The sequence below is a fragment of the Telmatherina bonti genome (assembly GCF_933228915.1).
Source record: "Telmatherina bonti genome assembly, chromosome: 22".
NCBI classification, from domain to species: domain Eukaryota; kingdom Metazoa; phylum Chordata; class Actinopteri; order Atheriniformes; family Telmatherinidae; genus Telmatherina; species Telmatherina bonti.
Genome location: NC_136631.1, coordinates 32871755 through 32891261, shown reverse-complemented (window position 1 = coordinate 32891261; position 19507 = coordinate 32871755). Strand labels below are relative to the sequence as shown.

The 19507-nt window shown below is 39.6% G+C and overlaps 1 protein-coding gene across 1 annotated transcript in view; it reads right to left on the bottom strand.

The window, feature by feature from the left end:
* Window positions 1-19507, bottom strand: part of slc4a11 (solute carrier family 4 member 11) — a gene marked incomplete at its 5' end in the record, with an annotated part of 161488 nt that overhangs the window by 81295 nt on the left and 60686 nt on the right. Inside the window, 2 exons of the mRNA XM_079262670.1 lie at window positions 1127-1243; window positions 7938-7988. Of these exons, the coding sequence (XP_079118796.1) occupies window positions 1127-1243; window positions 7938-7988 (168 nt within the window). The remainder of the gene's footprint in view (window positions 1-1126; window positions 1244-7937; window positions 7989-19507) is intronic.

The following is a 19507-nucleotide window of genomic DNA, read 5'->3' as shown; positions in this document are numbered from 1 at the left end:
TAATTTCCAAAAGTGTTTCCGAGCCCATGCAGTGATTTCCATGAAGAATCATAACCTCCCTTTTTTTCCTCCACTCAGAGCCGCCTGAGGGCCTGAAGGTCACGGCATCCAATATTGATTTTCATCTGCGTCCCATGTTGGCAGAGTTGACTCCAGGTTCTGGCAATCTTTTAATGATATCATGTACTGTGGATGATGGAACATTAAAATGTTTTGCAATTTGCAAGATGTTTTTCTGAAACGGCAGATGTTCAGCAAACTTTACCAGACCACCGAATCTCTGCTCACGCTTCCTCTGAGAGACTCTGCCTTAATATATCTGATCATGTTATTGACCCGTTGACAATTAACTTAATTAGTTACATGTTCCTACAGCTGTTTCTTCCTCAGCGCCACTTAGTCTTCAAGTCCTTTATTGCAAGTACCAAATGTTTCTTGCTGTCACTTCCCAAAAATCATTAAAACACTTCACTTATTCACATTTATTACATTTTCTGTTCTGTTTTCAATATCATATTGATTAATGATATTTCAATATCATTGTATCTTCTTTTAATTTGTAACAGAGGTGGAAAACTCTGCATTAACGCCATGACAGAAACACAAGCTGCTTTGAAGGCTTAACAAAATGAAAGTCTGCATTTTACAGCCTGTTTAGAAAAACAAAGTTGCATTTTCATCTCAAAATTTGAAAGAAGTGACTTTATGTTAATACAAAACCATGTCACAGTTTTCTCAGCATAAATTCCCCAGTGTGAAATATTTCCTGCTGAATCTGAACTGAAACGTGGCAACACGCAGACATTTTCTCTCTGACATTTAATTGAATGCCAGTTAATCAAACTGTTGCATAAATCATGCTTCCCAGACAGGACAAGAAGTTTAAAGGAATCACTGGATGCACAGTAACGTCCGCGCAGAGCGGAGACCGACTTCTGTCCTGAACCGTTTGGAACGGTTCCTAAAACAGAACATGGTCATCTCTCCCTCTTGCAAACAAATCAACCTTCTTCTTCTTTATTCCATCTTTTTTAATCCATAAATTCATTGCCTTTCACCTTGTTCCACTATTTCAGCCATGTATCCCTCCACATCTGTCTCTCCCACTTTTTCTGCAAGCTCTGACCTGGCCCAGGGCTGATCTGGTTGTCGTAAAGGTGGATGTCATCTCCGCATGCAATCGGTGAGTCTTGTCCCTCCTCTCGGCCGTCGCTGCCCTCCTCTTGCTCCGCCTCCCGCTGCTCTGGGGACACAACAGCACAGAGTCACCTAATGAACCTCACCGTGCATGAGGCAAGGCTGCAAACTGACTAAAACATTTTTTTTTTTTAAACCAGGAATTAACGTTGCCAAAAGATTTGAATGCAAATGTTTTACTATGTGAAATAAGTCAGAATGACACTGAGCCTACAGGTTTCTGTCATAGTTCAGTATGGTACAACCTCCGAGGTTGCAGGTGGAAAAGACGATCGCTCAGTTCGGCTAAAATACAGACTTTAGTAAGTACTTCAGAGTCAATGTATTTCTATAAATATCAACCTGTTGCAGTGATAAATCAGTGACTGAAAAAAAGTATTTCAGAGCATTAAGTAAACTGACAGCCAAATTAAAACACATTGTTTTCTGAATGGACATTTCCAAGAAAAACTACACCGAAATGCAGTAAAAATGAACTGTGACACACAGCAAACCCTTTTTTTTTTCCCACCATGGTCCCTGTCGTTTAGACAATACACACATCTTCTGTTAGAAGTGCCAGAATGTTTGCAAACTGATGGTAATATGAAAGCATGAATAAAATATGGCCTCCGAAGAAGAACAACGCTACCCCTTAGTATCCTTATAAAATCTGTTCACTTCTTTTGATACAGTTTTTGTTGATTTTGTCTTTGGGCTTTTTGGACTTTTTGTCTTTATCTGGAAACATTCAGTTTCCTGCAGTGTTCATTGTTCTTATGTCTCAGCAGTGATCTTGTTTTTGTTTGTTTTAATGTCGTGTTTTCTAGTCTGTACTTATGGTAAGTTTTCTCTGATATGGTCCATTTGCATCCTTTCACATACTGACTTGTCCCAGTATATCTACTTTTCTCACTCATCCCCTTCAAGAGTCAGCTAGCTAACTAGCCAGCCAACCAATTCTTTGGCATGTTCTGGAATTATTTTAGTTTGTTTTTGTTTAGTCTTCAGACCCTGCATCAAAGTCTTCTTTACCATGAACTGCAACAGCACAATCAGTCCACGTAAGGGCCCAAGACGGTTTGAAGAAGCACAAAAAAACCTACCAGAGTAGCATGACTGGTTCTTGAGGGATCTGGGAAAGTTTCTATAATGCCTGTGAACGACTTTAGGTCGCTGGTGAAAGCTGGATCCACATTGCTGCCACAAACCACCATAGTCAGTGTCCTCCACTGGGCTCTAACCAAGGTCTAAGCTACTGGAGTCCATTGCAGATCAACCCACATCAAACCACAGTTTCAGCCCATGCTGGCCACATTGTCAAGATCCATGCCAGGCACAGGCCACCAGAGCCCACCTCAGGGCCCCGGTCCTGGGCTAAATCCCAGCCCAAACCTGAGGTTGAAGACTGCATCTGACACAACACCCTTTCCCTGCTGTTTATCATGGAGACTTTCTGCTGGTTTCCGTTCTTTCTAGGAACCTATAGAGGCATGCCAGCCCTCGCATTTCTTCCTCCACCAGTTTCTGCTTTCCCATCCCCATTTCCTGTTCCTGCCTGGGGTCCTGCCGGTGCTTTGCCAGATCCTGTTTCTGAGCTGGTCTCAGAAGTACCCTGCCAGCTTCTCCCAGTTTGGTTCCCAATGCTTTACTGTTATTTCCTGCAACCTTCAGAATCCCTGAAGGGATCCCAGTCCAGCCTGCTTCCCAACCCCTTTGTCCAACTGCATCTGTATCTCAGCTGGCCTCCAAACTGGTCCCAGCTTCACCTGCCTCAGCAGACTCTACACCACCCACTGGATCAGCCAGAACTGCTGCTCTCGTAGTCTTGTAGCAGATCTGTCCCGCCCTGCTCTCTCACTGAGAACTATAACAAGAATTTTACATGCTGAGTTTAGCTGAAAAGTCAGAGCTCAACACTGGAAATGTGATGTACACAGCAATAACACGAGAGAGACACACACAGATACTCTAGACATGCATGGTAGCTGGCTCGAACATGACCCCCTCATCACCAACCCAGTTAAACTTCTACATGGTCATTTGACTCAGAATAACCTTAATCCTTTGATTAAAGAAATTAGGTATGGTCCATGAAATTAAGACAGGATTCAGAGTAGAAGTTTTCAGAGTGACAAAGGAAGACTAATGACGATGTAATCCTCACACAAACACTGTCTAAATGTTTCCACTTGGTCATAAGGCCTGGAATACAAGGATCGCTTTGTTGCCAAGACTTTTTTTTTAATGATTATTTCTCAGAAATTGTGGTTTACCCATCTAGATAAGAATTTTCTATGACAAAATGTTCAAAAAATAAATGAAAACATGGATGAGAAAATCAGAGTCAAAGTTATCTTGATTCTTTGTGATCCTGTTTTAGACGCATCACAATGCTGAGATGAACGCCTGAATTCATGGACAAATGTTGAACTTGAACTTTGAAATCATGACAAATCGCATCACAGACATCTGAATTGCAATCGAATCAAACTGTGATTTCCACCGTTTGCTACAAATAATCATCCATGATGACGCAGTGAGCTCAGACCTGTTGATGGGGGCTGAACATGTGGTTTATTTGCAGGGGATCACGATCCTCAGGTTTCCTTGGGAAGCCCATATCAGGGTGCTGGAGACAAGCGTCTGATATTTAAACATCAGGCCTTCATCCTTGTTATGGAACACAGCATCAGCTCTTTACTCTCACCAGGATATTGGAAGGTGAATTAGAGTTAGCTGAGTCTTCATTTAGAGGAAGTTTATGGTGGTCTCCCACATGATGGGGCGTTGTTCTGGAGTATCTGGTCCCGTGTTAGGGGCCACCTGGTCTCCATACAGCTGGAGAGACAGCTGGCTTTGCATTACTGGTGCGCTAACGTTTCATTGTACCCATCGAGACATCCTTTTCCCTCTGTGCATGTACATATCACCAAAGTTTCATTTCATTGTGCAGTAAGGACACGTCCATAAATCCACGCCACGCTCAAATGAGCCACTAACAGCTGTACTGCAATGTCACAAGTAGAATAAAGTTTCATGTTTTCACAGAGATTTCTGCCCTCTATCTAAATCACTTTCAGTATTTTATTAATATAAAAGAATAATAAAAGAAACATTCTTTCATTTAAAGTGTTGAGGCATCAAACGTTCATACTTGGATTGAGTAATTTGCATTATGGAGGCATTCTGCACAAATATAAGATACTATACAAGTACTACGTTTTTAGGAATACCTGTCAAGTATTCGGGAAACTCCTGTTTTGTTTTGCTTTTTTTTTTTTAACCGTCTTACGGCATTGTTATTTTACTGTAAATCTCCTGGATATGAGGAGCCCCCTCCCCCGCAAAGGTTAAACATGCGGCAACCATATAACTTCCATTTCCCACACAAACCCCCCAAAGAACTTGTCAGGTATGTTTATGGTTTAATTTTACACAGTTGGACCATCCTGCCTTCATACATATATTAGATAGAGCCCTTTGATGGATGAATTTAAACAGCTGTACATGTGTTTTGGAGGACTTTCCTGCTGTAAAATAAACTTTAGTTTTATATAATTATTTGCATGTTGATAAAAAAAATGTAGTTTATAAATTCTTCAAATATTTTGAGTGTTTCATTATTGTGCAATATGTAAATCTCTACACCATGGAACCATTAATATAAGGTATTGTATTTTGATAGTATAATCTAAATGGCAAAATCATCTGATCTTTTATTGATTTATTCACAGTTTGATTTTTTTTTAATGAAAACGACATTTCTTACGATAGTAATTACAGGATACTTAGTTATTTAGTTACAGATAGTTTACAGACAATTAATCCAGGAATATGTGGATTAATAGTTTTTAAACCATCTATTTTTGATTACACTAAACGTATGCAAAATCCAAACTCTGTTCTGACACACCGATGAATAGCCGTAGTGCGTCTTGAGGCAGGGTTCTGGTACGTGCCCGACCTCATCGGGGCTTCTCCTTGTCGTTGAGTCTGTTCATAATTTTACATATTGGACAAAGTTTCTGGCTGCAGCCGAGGACCGGATGGTTTCCAGTTTTCCAGTGGCTGAGATGAGAAGGATCCTGAGCCAGAAACAGGAAGATTATCACTTCTTGGTTGAGGTCTTGAGTTGATCGCTTGTGTGGAGGAGCTCCAAGTATACTGGGCACTTGCTCGTGAACCAGGAGAGAAAGGAATGGGACGCTGACTGGGTGATTAGAGGAGCGTTTGCATTGATGTAAATGCTGAACCAGTCTGTTGTGGTACAGACAACCAAGTCCTACAACTAACTGGAAGGATAATCTCTCTTAGCTGACTTAGAAACACCTCAGTTTCCCTCCAGAAGTCTTGAAGTTGGCTCAAGAGCTGACTACTGCCCCTGCAATCCAGTGCTAATCATCCATCCATCCATCCATTTTCTCAACCGCTTAATCCAATTCAGCGTCGCAGGAAGCTGGCGCTTCTCCCAGCAATTATTGGGCGAGAGGCCAGACACAGCCTGGACAGGTCGCCAGTCCATCACAGACCGAGCGCTAATCAACTAACAGATTATAGATGGATGAATGTTGTTTAATTGAAGGAGATTTATTAATGACTGTTATATTAAGCATTAAACAAAGGAACTACACCCAAAAAAAGAAAGGAGCCAACTGGGTTGAGTTTTAGTGTGTAATCCTTAGGAGAGTGACAATATGCATTTGTCCCAATTAGATTTGATTCAGATTTTTTTGGGTGCCAATTTGATTTAAATTGTGATTCTCACAATTCTTCAATATTGCTGATTTTTGTAGATTAAAAACAACAAAAAAAAAAATGTACAAAACTTTTTTGCTAGTCATTTTTCTTGATTTTAATTATGAAAAACAACTCAATCATTTTGCTGCTATAATGCCAAAGAAGACAAGTTAAAAGATCAATAAAAACAATAAAAATGACAAAAATTTATTTGAAAAAAAGTTTTTTCAATAAAAAAAAAAAAAAATTTAAAAAAAAAATTGATTTTAAAATTGTGAAGCAAAAAATCCCAATATTTGATATTGATTTTACCACCTCTAGTAATTCTCAGGTATTTGTGTTGTAGAGCGTATCAGGTCCCAGTCTGCAGTTGATTCGTGTGAGTCATCCCATTCTCTCCTCCTGACACAGCAGACCCTTAAATCAAATCCTACGGTAAAGCTTGGGTACCCAAATACCATCCAGAGATCTGAGTGATGCAACGGAAACAATATCTCCCACTAACACTCTTTATGTGCTGACCTCATCTGTGACGGGGCCCAAATTTCAGTTTGTTCAGTCTGACGTGAATCGGGATCATCGCTCAGTACTTGACATTGTTTGAACCTGGCAGTGTGGTTGCCTTGCCTGTATTGCTCTGTACCTCACAATGACTGGCTGGGCTCTGACTTTCAAATCACCTTGGAAGAGAGTAGCGGCAGTTCAACAAGGAACAACCACATGATGATTTCACTAAAAGGCAGTAGCATTGGTTTATCAGTTTATATCATTCAGATATATCCTGCTGAAACCTTAAAGGGAAGAAGAAAATATATAATGTCATATAAACAAGCAAAGTCTAAAATTAGACTCCAAATATGCCATTAATCATTCCGAGTCGAGGCTGATTGTATCAAAAACTCCAATCTTTCTGCACAACATGATTCAAAAAACAAATTAGTTATTCAATTTTGAACACAGACAAGCTGCACGTGAAACTAGGCTCCTGCTCATGACTGAGCCTGGAGAAAACAAGCATGCAATATGCAAAAGGAACAAAAGCTGAGGGATGAGGCACGTTTGATATAAAAACAGTGAATGATTGATGTGCATCCTTCAAACGATGTGCAGAGCTCTGTAGCAGCCTTTGAGCTGTGCTGGGAGTCCTGACATGCTGAGACAGTACAAACCCTCACACAGGAGCATGCTTGCATCATTAAAAAGTTGAAAACTTTTGTGCTTTCTATTACGAGGATCTGGAGACCAAAAGGTCACATATGGTTATTAGCATATGACAGCTGTTATGTATCGTCCTTTAGCAAGCCTTATTTTATTGAAAACACATATCTTTGCAATAAATGAGCTTTTAACACTGAAGGAGGGTAAAGAATTTGGTCACCATGGCCACTCGCGACTTAACCTTAATGAACTGCTACCATGGCAATAGGGTGTAATGCTTACATGCCAAAAATAATGTAATTGCATTCATATTTTGATGAAAGGTTGCCTAATAAAGACAGTTATGTTCAGCCGCAGCAGGGGTCTGCTATGAATCTGCTGAGTGAATTGGTGTATTACAGGAAGGGAATAATTGGCTGAGGGAGACAGGGAGATCCAATGCAAGTATATTCCACCCTGACTGCGCCTGCTGCACATACTAATTGGGAACCTCTTCTTAGCTTGAAGGTAATGAAACTGCCGTTATCGTAACAGACAATGCTCAGCAAAGTTCATTATTTATATCCAAATGCAGTGGAGTGTAAGAGCTGGGGTGTTTTTTTTGTGTGTGTCAGAGCTGCAGCTCCAATCTCAAGGCACATCTTATATATATTTATATTTACTGTAAAAGGCACATCACAGGTAGAAGGATGTTTCTATAAAAACACCATTGAGCGGTTTCTTTTGCCTGTCGTGGCGAGCTGAGAATCATAATTTCACATTTGTTGCTCAGGCTTACAGAGCACTTGCTTTGTTATCTATTTATAAAATGAAGTGGAAAATTTGTACACGGTCCATTTGTACTGGTGGTGGCCCAGACTCACCCATTTCTTGAAAGAAGTACCCATTCTTGGACATCCCAGATAGAGGCGCCTCTGTGAAAGCAAAACAGAGAAAGAAATGAATCATTGAAGGGAATGTGCACAAGACCAAGAAGTCCATCAGGAAACATTATTTGTTGATACTGCAGTAATTGTTGGTATGAGAAATGGCTATAAATACAAACTGGCACTATCATGAGAGATTATATTAGTAATTTGGGGTTAAAAGTTAAAGGATCTAGATGCATTACCATATAAAGCATCCCATTATACATTCATTTGCTGTAGAAGTAGCTGCCTCCAAACGGCCGTTGGGAGACATGACACTGAATACACACACAAAGGAGTCATTCACACCATTCACCCTTTGTCTTTGCATGAGCACATGGATGTAATTATATATCCAAGTTCTCTGTGTTAATGTGAAGATTAGAAAAGGAATAAAGTTTATTTATCTGTGTCATTTAGCTGCATGTTGTTCCAGTTAGTTGGAAAAACTCCTGCAGTGGGTAGAACACTATTTCATTATTATGACTTTATATCTCGCAGTATTTAGTTGAGTCAATCACACATAAATCACTGAAGTATCACAGTGGGTACTTCTTTCTTCTGGCAGTTTCTCTGCTGCTGAGCTGTTTTAAGCAATAGTTTTATTCCATTTCACGATTCAAGATTTTAGCAGAGAATAATAAGCTTTGGGATGAAAGTTGGAGAGATGAGAAGCTTTGCGATACATTGTTATTGCAGTTTAACAGACTGGTGCAACAATGTTCCTTTAGATCAAACAGTACAAACTAGTTTCTTGCATTTTCCCTTCAGCAACAGAGTGAGTATTCAGCACTTTGGACAAGATGTCATGGTGACAGTCCGCTGTGATTCAGTCTTAATTACCGTAATCTTTGGACCAAAGGCTCACTGGATTATTTGGCACAATATCAATGATCTTTTAATATCACATCTATTTTGATGCACAAGGCATGTATTGGTCAGTGATAATTGTAAAGCCAACTGGTTTGCATTTTTTGCATATGCATGTGCACGTAGTTTGGCAAGTTAAATCACCTTTTATATCGCGTTATAGCAACACGTTAATCGGCTGGTTCAGTTCAGCTGCTTTTGATGCGCTGCAGCTTGACAACAGGTGTTTAGCATAAAAACTAGGAGACCAACATAAAATAGTTCCTATACTTCAGCATATTTAGCAAGTTTTCTAAGAAAGAAAGAAATATTTGCTTTAAAATGTTTACTGTGTGGGAGCATGGTATATGCAGATTAAAGAACTGGGATCCGTGTATTAAGACTGTGAATTAACGCTGCTGCACATCGTGAGGTTCTAGACTCTGTTCTGCATTAAAACCCAGTAATGCACGAGTCGAAGTTATTTAATGCGCTTTGAGCCGAAACACAGTACATATTACTCCGCGAGGCTCCTGACAGCCATAATTCCCCGAAGCGGTGCGGCTTCGTACCTTACTAAAGTTGTCCAAAAATAATTTGACAGTTTTTTGAGTGCTGAGTACCACATTATATCAGGTTGAGGTCAATAGGCACAACCAGAATCAATTAGTATATAAAGAGCAGTGTTGATTTTTGAGAGAATTTCAGGATTTTAGGTGCGCCTTATAGTCGGGAAAATACGGTAGCTGTTTTTTTTTACAACGCATGGCATTGTTAACGTGGCTTTATTTAATATTTCAATTTCTGTTATGCAAATTTACTTTGCCCTAGTTGCTTAAATACAAACACCTGTGATTAAAAAAAAAATAAAAAACAGTTTCAAATCCCAACTTCTTTTCAGCATTTTCTCGCATTGATAAACACTATTTGTGTTCAAGAATAATAATTTGTTCTGAGTCTTACATGTGAAAACAGCAGGATTAAAAAAAAAAAAAAAAAAAAAAAAACCTGTATCAATGCCTTGCAAAGGTACAGCTGCATTATTGCTAATTAAAATTCAAAAGACAGACTAGGAAACATTTTATGAGCTGCAACTTTGACCTTGTCACCTGTGGTTTAATTATGCTAATAAAGCACGCCCAATGCACATTTACAAATGAAGTCATTTCCACTTGTCCTGCAGGCTGATAGTATGGCTATCAAGCTGCTGGTAGATGAGAAAATCAAATTAGGACCTTCATTCATAAAAAAGGTATATGTATACATACAATGTGTTTAATTTCCCTGCTAGTTAGCAGTATGGGTAGTTTCAGTATGATGTGGTAGGGATCATCAATCAAATTTAAGGTTTGGAATTAATAGTCATATCTGTGAGTTATCTCTGTCTCTTGTTGTTGAAGGTCAGAACATTTCCTTTATAACATAAGCCAGAGTTCAGTGCAGCAGTGACACGCTCCCAAACTGCATGAATGCAGTTGTTTTTCCACCCACCGCTTAGCCCACAGTAACTGCCCACTGGTTTCACTCTCTTCTCCCATCATCATTACTTCAGTGGTCATTTTTTCCTCTTTTGCTCCATAGTTATTACCTAATTAAGCTCAATTTATGCCAAAACTATGTGGCAACATTTTCATTTTCATGTGCGCCGTGTTTAGAAACGACTGGAGGAAGCAGGTCAGATAAAATGGCAGCGCATTTCTTCTCCAAACTGAACAACCTTAATAGCCCAAACAAGGAACGACATGATCCAAACAGGTTTATTAAAGGAAGAGTATGTTTCTAACCTGTTACACAGAGGCTGCGTAATTCATTGATAGGTGGAGCTTTATCATATAAATTGTGAATATGCTTACTCAGTGTTTTTGCAAAGTGGATGACTTTGTGGTTTCACCAGAGGTCAGAAAAAAGCTTCCCTTTAGGGAAAAGTTGGGAAATGTTCACATATAATAAACATTTACAGAAACAGATTATGTACAATACACTCACACGCGCTTTTCATCTCCAAAAGGTCTCGACTTTATTAATACAGTCAATGATAATCCATTGTGAGCTTTGCTTCCGGGCAAGCAATCGTTTTGCAATAGCAGAGTGCTGCATTTCTCAAAATGGTGGATATCTCATTTTGGAATTAAACCTATAATCTGGTGGAGCGCTCAGTTACAAACGCACAGAGAGGGAATTTAGAGTACAATATTTTGGAGTGTTTGTCACGCGGCCCTGTGGATGTGTGCAGCATGTGGATTGCACTGAAAGGCGAAACAGATAGGGAGCAGGGATACTTTGAAGGTTATTGAGACATTGTGGGCTCATGCTGAAGCAAGGAAACGGTGAGTGTACGGTGGTGGTGGTGGTGGGGGGGCCTCTGACAAAGAGACATTTACAAATGACATCTACAAATATAAATATCAAGAACCATAAAAAAGTTTGATACGGACACAAAAGACAAAACAAAACAGCTGCTCATGGCAAGCTGAACATGCATATTTATGTCACAAAGAGTTTTTGGAATGAAAACAGAATTTATGGATGTCTTTTCTTGCAGTAAACATCAGAAGAAAAATGTACAAAGAAAGTCACGTTTGTTGTCTGAGTTGTCATTTTAACAGAAACTAATAAGGAGGATTTCTGACGCGCTGCTGCTGACGAAGCCTTTGATTTTCCGGTATTTAGCTGGTTAATTTTTGATGCGGATGTCATTGCAGACTGCTCTCCTACAGAGTCGCAGTGATGTTAACTTTGCAGTGTGATGAATATGTTGTTCCCCTTTCGGCTCGTCCCTCTGAAGCGATCGCCACAACGAATCATCGCTGAGGGGAACTGGTACGTGTTTTTTTTTGTTTTTCTTTGTTTTTTTAAGCCAGATGCCTTCCTGATGCAACCCTCTGCATTTATTTGAGTTTGGATCGGCCCTCGAAGAAAAACACACTGCAGCAGCGTCGGCAGCCGGACTCGATCACCTAAATAATTTTATCCCTAATAGACCTTTTTGTTTCACTTTAAACAAAAACAGTCTGCCGCTGACTAAGACTTTTTCTTTTTTTTTTTTTCGTACCTGACAGAAGCTGCTATTTGTTGCATTTTTATTTCCTGGAACCGAAATATTACAGGTTTTCCACAAAAAATTTGCTGTGTGCAGTGATTTGATTGGGTCACACACACACTTACATCAGCCTGTGCTCACATGCACCAGATCAATACATGATCAGACTTGGGAGAAATCCTTATCGAGACATGTAAATGAGGAGACTGGTGGCTTTTTAGATGCCTGTCCCAAAAGGCATTGACCAAAACACTGTGGCATCATTTTGACCAACTTTCCCCTGTAAAACTTGATGCAATCAGTTGGTTTCTATTATATGATATGTATGAATTGGCTCGAAATGATGTTATGTTGATTCGTGTATATAAAGTGCCCTGTGACAACATTGTTGTGAGGTGGTGCTACACAAATAAAGTTGAATTGAATTGAATTGAAAACTTTCCTGCTGTGTCGTTAGCTACTCTTACATGAACAAATTTTCATTTTTCCAACTGAAATCAATCTGATCAGAAACTCCAGCTGACAAATTTACATGGATGCTGGATAAAACCATCTGATTAGCTGCGCGTTAGCATGAAAGAACGACTTAATACGACTGTAATGTGTTAACATGCCCACTGCGCACTGAAGAAGTCTTCAGACTTATCTTCTTGTTCTTTATTCGGTCTATGGATTGGTGGATTTTGGCATCCTTTATTTTTTCTGCATGAACAACTTCTTTTGAGCCGTTTAATCATCAAAACAATAACTAGTCCCTTTTATTTTTCAGAGTCCAAATCTGCTTTTCTGTCGCTGTTTTTTAGGAGTTCCATGAAACTAATTATGTAACGTAACCCTCACAGGGTTATGTCACATAGACGTAACCCGTCTCTATAATGATGCCTCTGCACCATTACGTCTATAATGCCGTTCATCAACAGAATGATCAGAATGAGTGTATACATGATCAAATTTTCCTGCTTATATGATCGCGGAAAGGTTTAAACCACATTACTGATCCACTCAGAAATGCCTTCTAACTAAAGCTGATTGGATCAGCTGACATGTTTATATGATGCATTTTTAATCTGACTGGTATTTGATTGGATTCAAAGCACTCCATGTAAATGTACCTATTTTATAATAACTATAATACAGCTGCACATGACCTGAACGCGAATGGCAGAATGGGTAAGGAGTATCTCAGGGCTCCGAGACGAAAATTTAAAGGCTTGCTGTTACTTATACTTATGAGTACTTAGTACAAACCGGATTCCAAAAAAGTTGGGACACTTTAGAAATTGTGAATAAAAACTGAATGCAATGATGTGGAGGTGCCAACTTCTAATATTTTATTCAGAATACAACATAAATCACAGGTCAATAGTTTAAACTGAGAAATTGTATGATATTAAGGAAAAATATGCTCATTCAAAATTTCATGGTGTCAACAAATCCCAAAAAAGTTGGGACAAGAACCTATTAGAGGCTGGAAAAAGTCATTTGAGCATACAGCAAACACCTGGAAGACCAATCAGCACAAATCAGGTCAATTGGCAATATGATTGGGTATAAAAAGTGCTTCTCAGATTGGCAGTGTCCCTCAGAAGCCAAGATGGGTAGAGGATCACCAACTCCCACAATGTTGCGTAAATAGATAGTGGAACAGTATCAGAGAGGTGTTACCCAGCGAAAAATTGCAAAGAGTTTGCAGTTGTCATCATCAACTGTGAATAATATCATCAGAAGATTCAGAGAATCTGGAAAAATCTCTGTGCGTAAAGGTCAAGGCCCGAGAACCATACTGAATGCCCGTGATCTCCGGGCCCTTAAACGACACTGCATCAAAAACAGGAGTGCTACTGTGAAGGAAATCACAGCATGGGCTCAGGAGTACTTCCAGAAACCATTGTCAGTGAACACAATCCACCGTGCCATCCGCCGTTGCCAGCTGAAACTCTATTCTGCAAAGAAGAAGCCATTTCTAACAAAGATCCACAAGCGAAGACGTCTACACTGGGCCAGGAGTCATTTAAAATGGAGTGTGGCAAAATGGAAGACTGTTCTGTGGTCAGACGAATCACGTTTTGAGGTTCTTTTTGGAAATCTGGGGCGCCAGGTCATCAGGACCAAAGAGGACAGTGACAACCCAAGTTGCTATCAACGCTCTGTTCAGAAGCCTGCATCTCTGATGGTATGGGGTTGCATGAATGCGTGTGGCATGGGCAGCTTGCACATCTGGAAAGGCACCATCAATGCAGAAAAATATATTCAGGTTCTAGAGCAACATATGCTCCCATCCAAACGTCGCCTCTTTCATGGAAGACCCTGCATTTTTCAACAAGATAATGCCAGACCACATTCTGCATCAATCACAACGTCATGGCTGCGTGGGAGAAGGATTCGGGTACTGACCTGGCCAGCCAACAGTCCAGATCTTTCACCTATAGAAAACATTTGGCGCATCATTAAGAGGAAGGTCAGACAAAGAAGACCCAAGACAATTGAACACTTAGAGGCCTGTATTAGACAAGAATGGGAGAACATTCCTATGTCTACACTTGAGAAGCTGGTCTCCTCAATGCCCAGACGTCTGTTGAGTGTTGTAAGAAGAAGGGGGGGTGTCACACAGTGGTGAAAATGGCCTTGTCCCAACTTTTTTGGGATTTGTTGACACCATGACATTTTGAATGAGCATATTTTTCCTTAATATCATACAATTTCTCAGTTTAAACTATTGACCTGTGATTTATGTTGTATTCTGAATAAAATATTAGAAGTTGGCACCTCCACATCATTGCATTCAGTTTTTATTCACAATTTCTAAAGTGTCCCAACTTTTTTGGAATCCGGTTGTAGTAAAATCTGGGCATGATCAAAAGCAGTTTAAAATAGTGCTGACAAGCCAAAGAAAAAGTTAGAAACCAACAGTGGTACCACTCCTGCAACAAGTCAATTAGCCCTTACAGTACCGTTGATCCTGGGGCTTGTAATATATCACCACGTCCCAAGTGACAATCGTGTAACCAACAACTGGCATGACTCAGAGTCCTGCAGGCTGTGTTGGACCACAGCTCCAGATGAGTACAGCTGAGAAAAACCTGGCTAGTTTATTATTTTTAAAGCGATAACAGATGCCATGCTGGGACTTACGTGAGCCGGTATCTGTCTTAATGACAGGAAACTTTAAATGGAGCACTTCTAATCCGATTGAACATTAGGTAGTCAGAATAAGAAAAATGCTCCATATAAAATACTGAGCCAGTCAGCCTCGATCAGAAAGGATTTAAATCCCCTTCTCCTGATCAAGAGAGTTGGTTAAAACCTTTTCATGACTGGACAGACAGGAAAAATGAAGCATGTCTACAGTCACTGTTTCTGTGGTGGATGCTCATGCTCGAGCCATGTGGGGGATACGTGATGTAACGAGTTTCAGGGATAACGAAAAATAGTGGCATTAGAACTGAACTTTACACTGTTGGAAACTTAAACAGTTATGGATTATTGACCATCTTTATGGTTAAAAGGTAAAGAAAAAAAGAAAACAAACTTCACATGAGAATTTGAATTCCTGTTTCATTCAGTTAAATAAACTTTAGACAAAAAAATAACCCTAACCTAAAAATGACCAAATAATGACCACCTTAATTCCGAATGGAAATGACAATTCAGAATTAAACTTAATTCTGATCCTTCTGCACGTCCACCTTGTCTCGTCCTGACCAAGCGGCAACCTCCGGTGGTTAAAAGTGAAGTCGATGCGCAAGTTCATAAAACTGCAGTTCCCCCTTCATCCACTGGGGGCTCCATAACAGAGCAAATCCCCATAGACTCCCATGTTAAAAAAAACAACTTCACAGCAGAAATAATCATGTTTACAGCCTGGTTCAAAAATCCATGACTGGTTTAATAGGTTAGATTTAGCTTCATGACAACTGTGGGGGGAGTGAATTTTTTTCTAACTCGCCCATTTAAAAGTAATTTAATGTCGAAATTCGGCATATTTCGGGGTGTGTCCTTTTGATTGACCCGATACCAGGTACCCAATCGCAAGCTTCAAGTAGGAATAACGTAGAACTGCTGTTTTTAGCTGGTTAAAGGGGTGCTATGATGGTATTTTGAGTTTTCTGAGCTTTCTACAGTGTTACTGTGTTGAATCCTCATCAGACATGTGAACAGCACTGTTTTTTTTAATCACCTAAACTCATGTTTGAGTTTGAGTTTGAGTTCCAGCACTCTCTCCATTCGGTTTCCATGGGAACGAAAAACGCGTGGTTTTAGAGAGTTTTTTCTACTTGGAAATCCTTGTGACGTCCCGGGGGATAAGGTTGGGTGATTGGTTACCTTCTACTGGTTAACAAGGGCATGTACAAATACATCAGGCGGGTGGAAAACGTGGGATAAAGTTATTTCCAACGATGGCTGGTGAGTTTACCAAAGAGAGACATCCTGCTGCATTCCTTGCTGTGGGTTGCTGTTTTCCACTTCGTTTTCAGGCTCTGATTCAGGTTCCAACATGTAGGGCTGTATGCTATGTGTTGACATTGTATTTTGTTTTTTTTTATTGAGTTCATATCAGCCTAATCCTTCTGTTTATGAGACGTTACAATGACGGCGAAAGCAGGTGCGGTGCGCGCTCCCGATGTAGTGCAGTGGCGGGAGGCGGGGCTTAATGCGGAAGAGTCTCAATCCACTCGTTTTGCCCGCAGGCTGATCTGACAGCCTACGGAGAGGGTCGGTCTGAAGTAAATAAAGCCATTTGTGACAATAACTCCATCAATCCCAGCCCTTCTGGGCTCAGAAATAAAAATAAATTAGCCTGAAATGCACATAATAGTTTCACTTTAACAACATGACTGAGCTTTAGCCTTCTTACCTCTGTTAGCTGGTTAGCTCCTGTTATCTCGGGTTAGCTCGATTGGCTTTTAGCTACAGAAAGCTCGGAGTTCGCTCAATGTCAATCATCCATTATGACGATCACGGCCCCCCTCTCAGCTCCACCTCTTTCCTTATATTTATATTTTCCAGGAGCGATGACAAGCATGACCCTGCCAAGATGGCGATGGTAGGAACCGCCCACCAAGCTTCAATTCAGCTCTTCAGAAACCTATGGGTGATGTCACGGAGGCTCCGCCCATCTTTTATATACAGTCAATGGTCCTGACAGCTCGTCGTCTTCTGCCTTCTGTCTCTGGTACGTTATCTTCCATCTCCTACTCAGCTGTAGATAAAAGTGAGGCAGTATGCTCGTGTTGAGCTGGTACTTCAAAATTATAATAAAGATCACAGTGACAATGGCTCTTAAATGGTTTTCCTTGTTATGTTAAAAAAGACGAGAAGAAGGAAGGGGAGTTTGTTTATTTCAGGTAGATGTAAGTACATCATGTTCCCCCTCTGCCCAATCACAACCCTTCCCAATCCACTAATCTAAAGCAGAATTAAGTAAAGGTGACTAAACGTGTTTTTGATATAAAACTCAATTTGAAATTACTATTTTCATATAAATGCAAAGGAGAATACTGGAATTCACGCCATTATCGTATTAAAATAAATAATAACACAACTTATCAGAAAACTTTATCTTGTCTCCATAAACATGCCAGCTGGAATCTGATCAGACTGATCAATGAAATAGATGAACATAGTTATGGATCGATGTTGTCCATGAGTAGTCGGTGCTCACAGTCTTAACGTAAGATGTTAAAGCATACTTGTGTAAAGAAAATCAGAGCTGTGGTCTCTTCTTTCAGCCCTGACAACATCCTCCTGTGCATGTCCACTCAGGTGTTGTGTTCCTATCAATCCAGCGCTGGAGCCAATAAACACCTGGTACTACAGCTGTTCAATGTGATGCAGGACTGAATCCCGACTAAGCGCTTTAAAACTCCCCCGACTCGAAGCCAGTTGGTCAACTCTTATAGGCCGGCCTCATGAATAACCTTGTTTTTTTTGTTTTTGTTTTTTTTTTTAACCATGTTTAGCTAATTTATGAATGCAGAGCAGTGAACCCACTAAACCAAGTCATGCTACAAGTACAGCAGCCTGAAGCATCCGTAGTATTCTCGTATGATCGTCTCATTTTCCCTAATCCTGAAGTATATATCTACGAGCTAAATGAAGTAAATATTACTTATTATTGTGCTGGTTGGTGTGAGTCCCCTCTGAAGAGTACCACAATATTACATCACCAGGTTATCTTTTTGTGGCAGAGATTTCTGAGCATCTTTATAAAGAAATTGAAATAAATAAATAAATAAATAAATATCCAGGAAAACAATTATATGTACAGGATGTAAGCAAGTAAAATCCTTATTTAATGTTCTGTGACTGCCTGCTTCCCCAAGGTCAAACAACAGTAGTAAATTGGGGAGGAACTTTGGTTTTTAATTACCATTATTTTCAGTCTCAGAGTCAGTATGTTTCTCCCAAGTGCATCAAACACCAAACATTATCCACAGCTAGCAGAGCGTTCTGCAGATTTACTTTCATTTTACTCTTTTTTCTTTATTATTTTAATGCTAGTGTTATTAGTAACACCACCAGCAGAGACAACGGCAGATGCAGAATCGTTAAGCATTTTAGAAAACAGTTTTTAAAAAACTGTTTAAAGACTAATTTCTGGAGGCTGCGATGCCAAAAAACAAATCCCTCTATTTCTCTGTGTGAGAGGGTTCTTCTGTTAGACTGCTCATTTATTTATATGGCGCATCACACCAGCTTCCTGTGGATGCCGGGTCTCTGAACTGTGTCTTACTCTGAGCGCTGTGATCATGAAGATTCTTGTGTGATGCTTGTGTTGAGCCGTTTGGCACTGACAGATGCAGAAAGAGATTTATCAGGATTTGTGTCTGTGTGACGGGCTTTTGTCACATTAACTAACAGAGATTTAACTTGATGACCAAATGAAAGTTTTCAGTCATATTAACTTATTAACAGACAAAAAGCATAAATTCTGTCACTTTCATTTTTATTATTATCACTAGGGTTGTGACAATATGCTTTAGTCCTTATTCGATGCAGATTTTTTGGGTGCTGTTTCAATTTAAATTGCGATTCTCACAATTTCTCAATATTGCTGATTTTTTTTAGGCTAAAAACAAAAGAAAAAATGTAAAAAACTTTTTTTGCTCATCATTTTTCTTGATTTCAATTAGGAAGAAACAACACAGTAGCAGGAGCATCATTCTGCTGCTATAATGCCCACGAAGACAAGAAAAAGATCAATAAAAATAATGAAAATTACAAAAAATTTTATAAAGGATAATTCTTATTTGAAAAAAATCGTTTTGAAGAAAAAAGTTTTAATATTGTGAAGCAAAAACTCCTGATATTCAATTTTTCAATTCGATTTTCCCACCCCTAATTATTACTGTTAAGTACAATAAACACAACAGGACTGTAGCTAAACAAGCTGAGCCTTTGACTGCAGTTGTTTGTTTTGTTAACGAGTGAGGAGCGTTTGTCTTTGTTTTCTATAATGTGCTGCACACTCAGACATAATAGTTAAAGCTGATTAAGGGGCTTTGTATACTTCACGCTCTGATGGTCTTCCTGAAACAGCTTCATTAGTGGTCATGAAGGCCATTCTGCTGTGGAATCAAAATCAGATCCACTTAAACTGCATGAAAACTAAAAGGAGATGACTGACTTGGACATA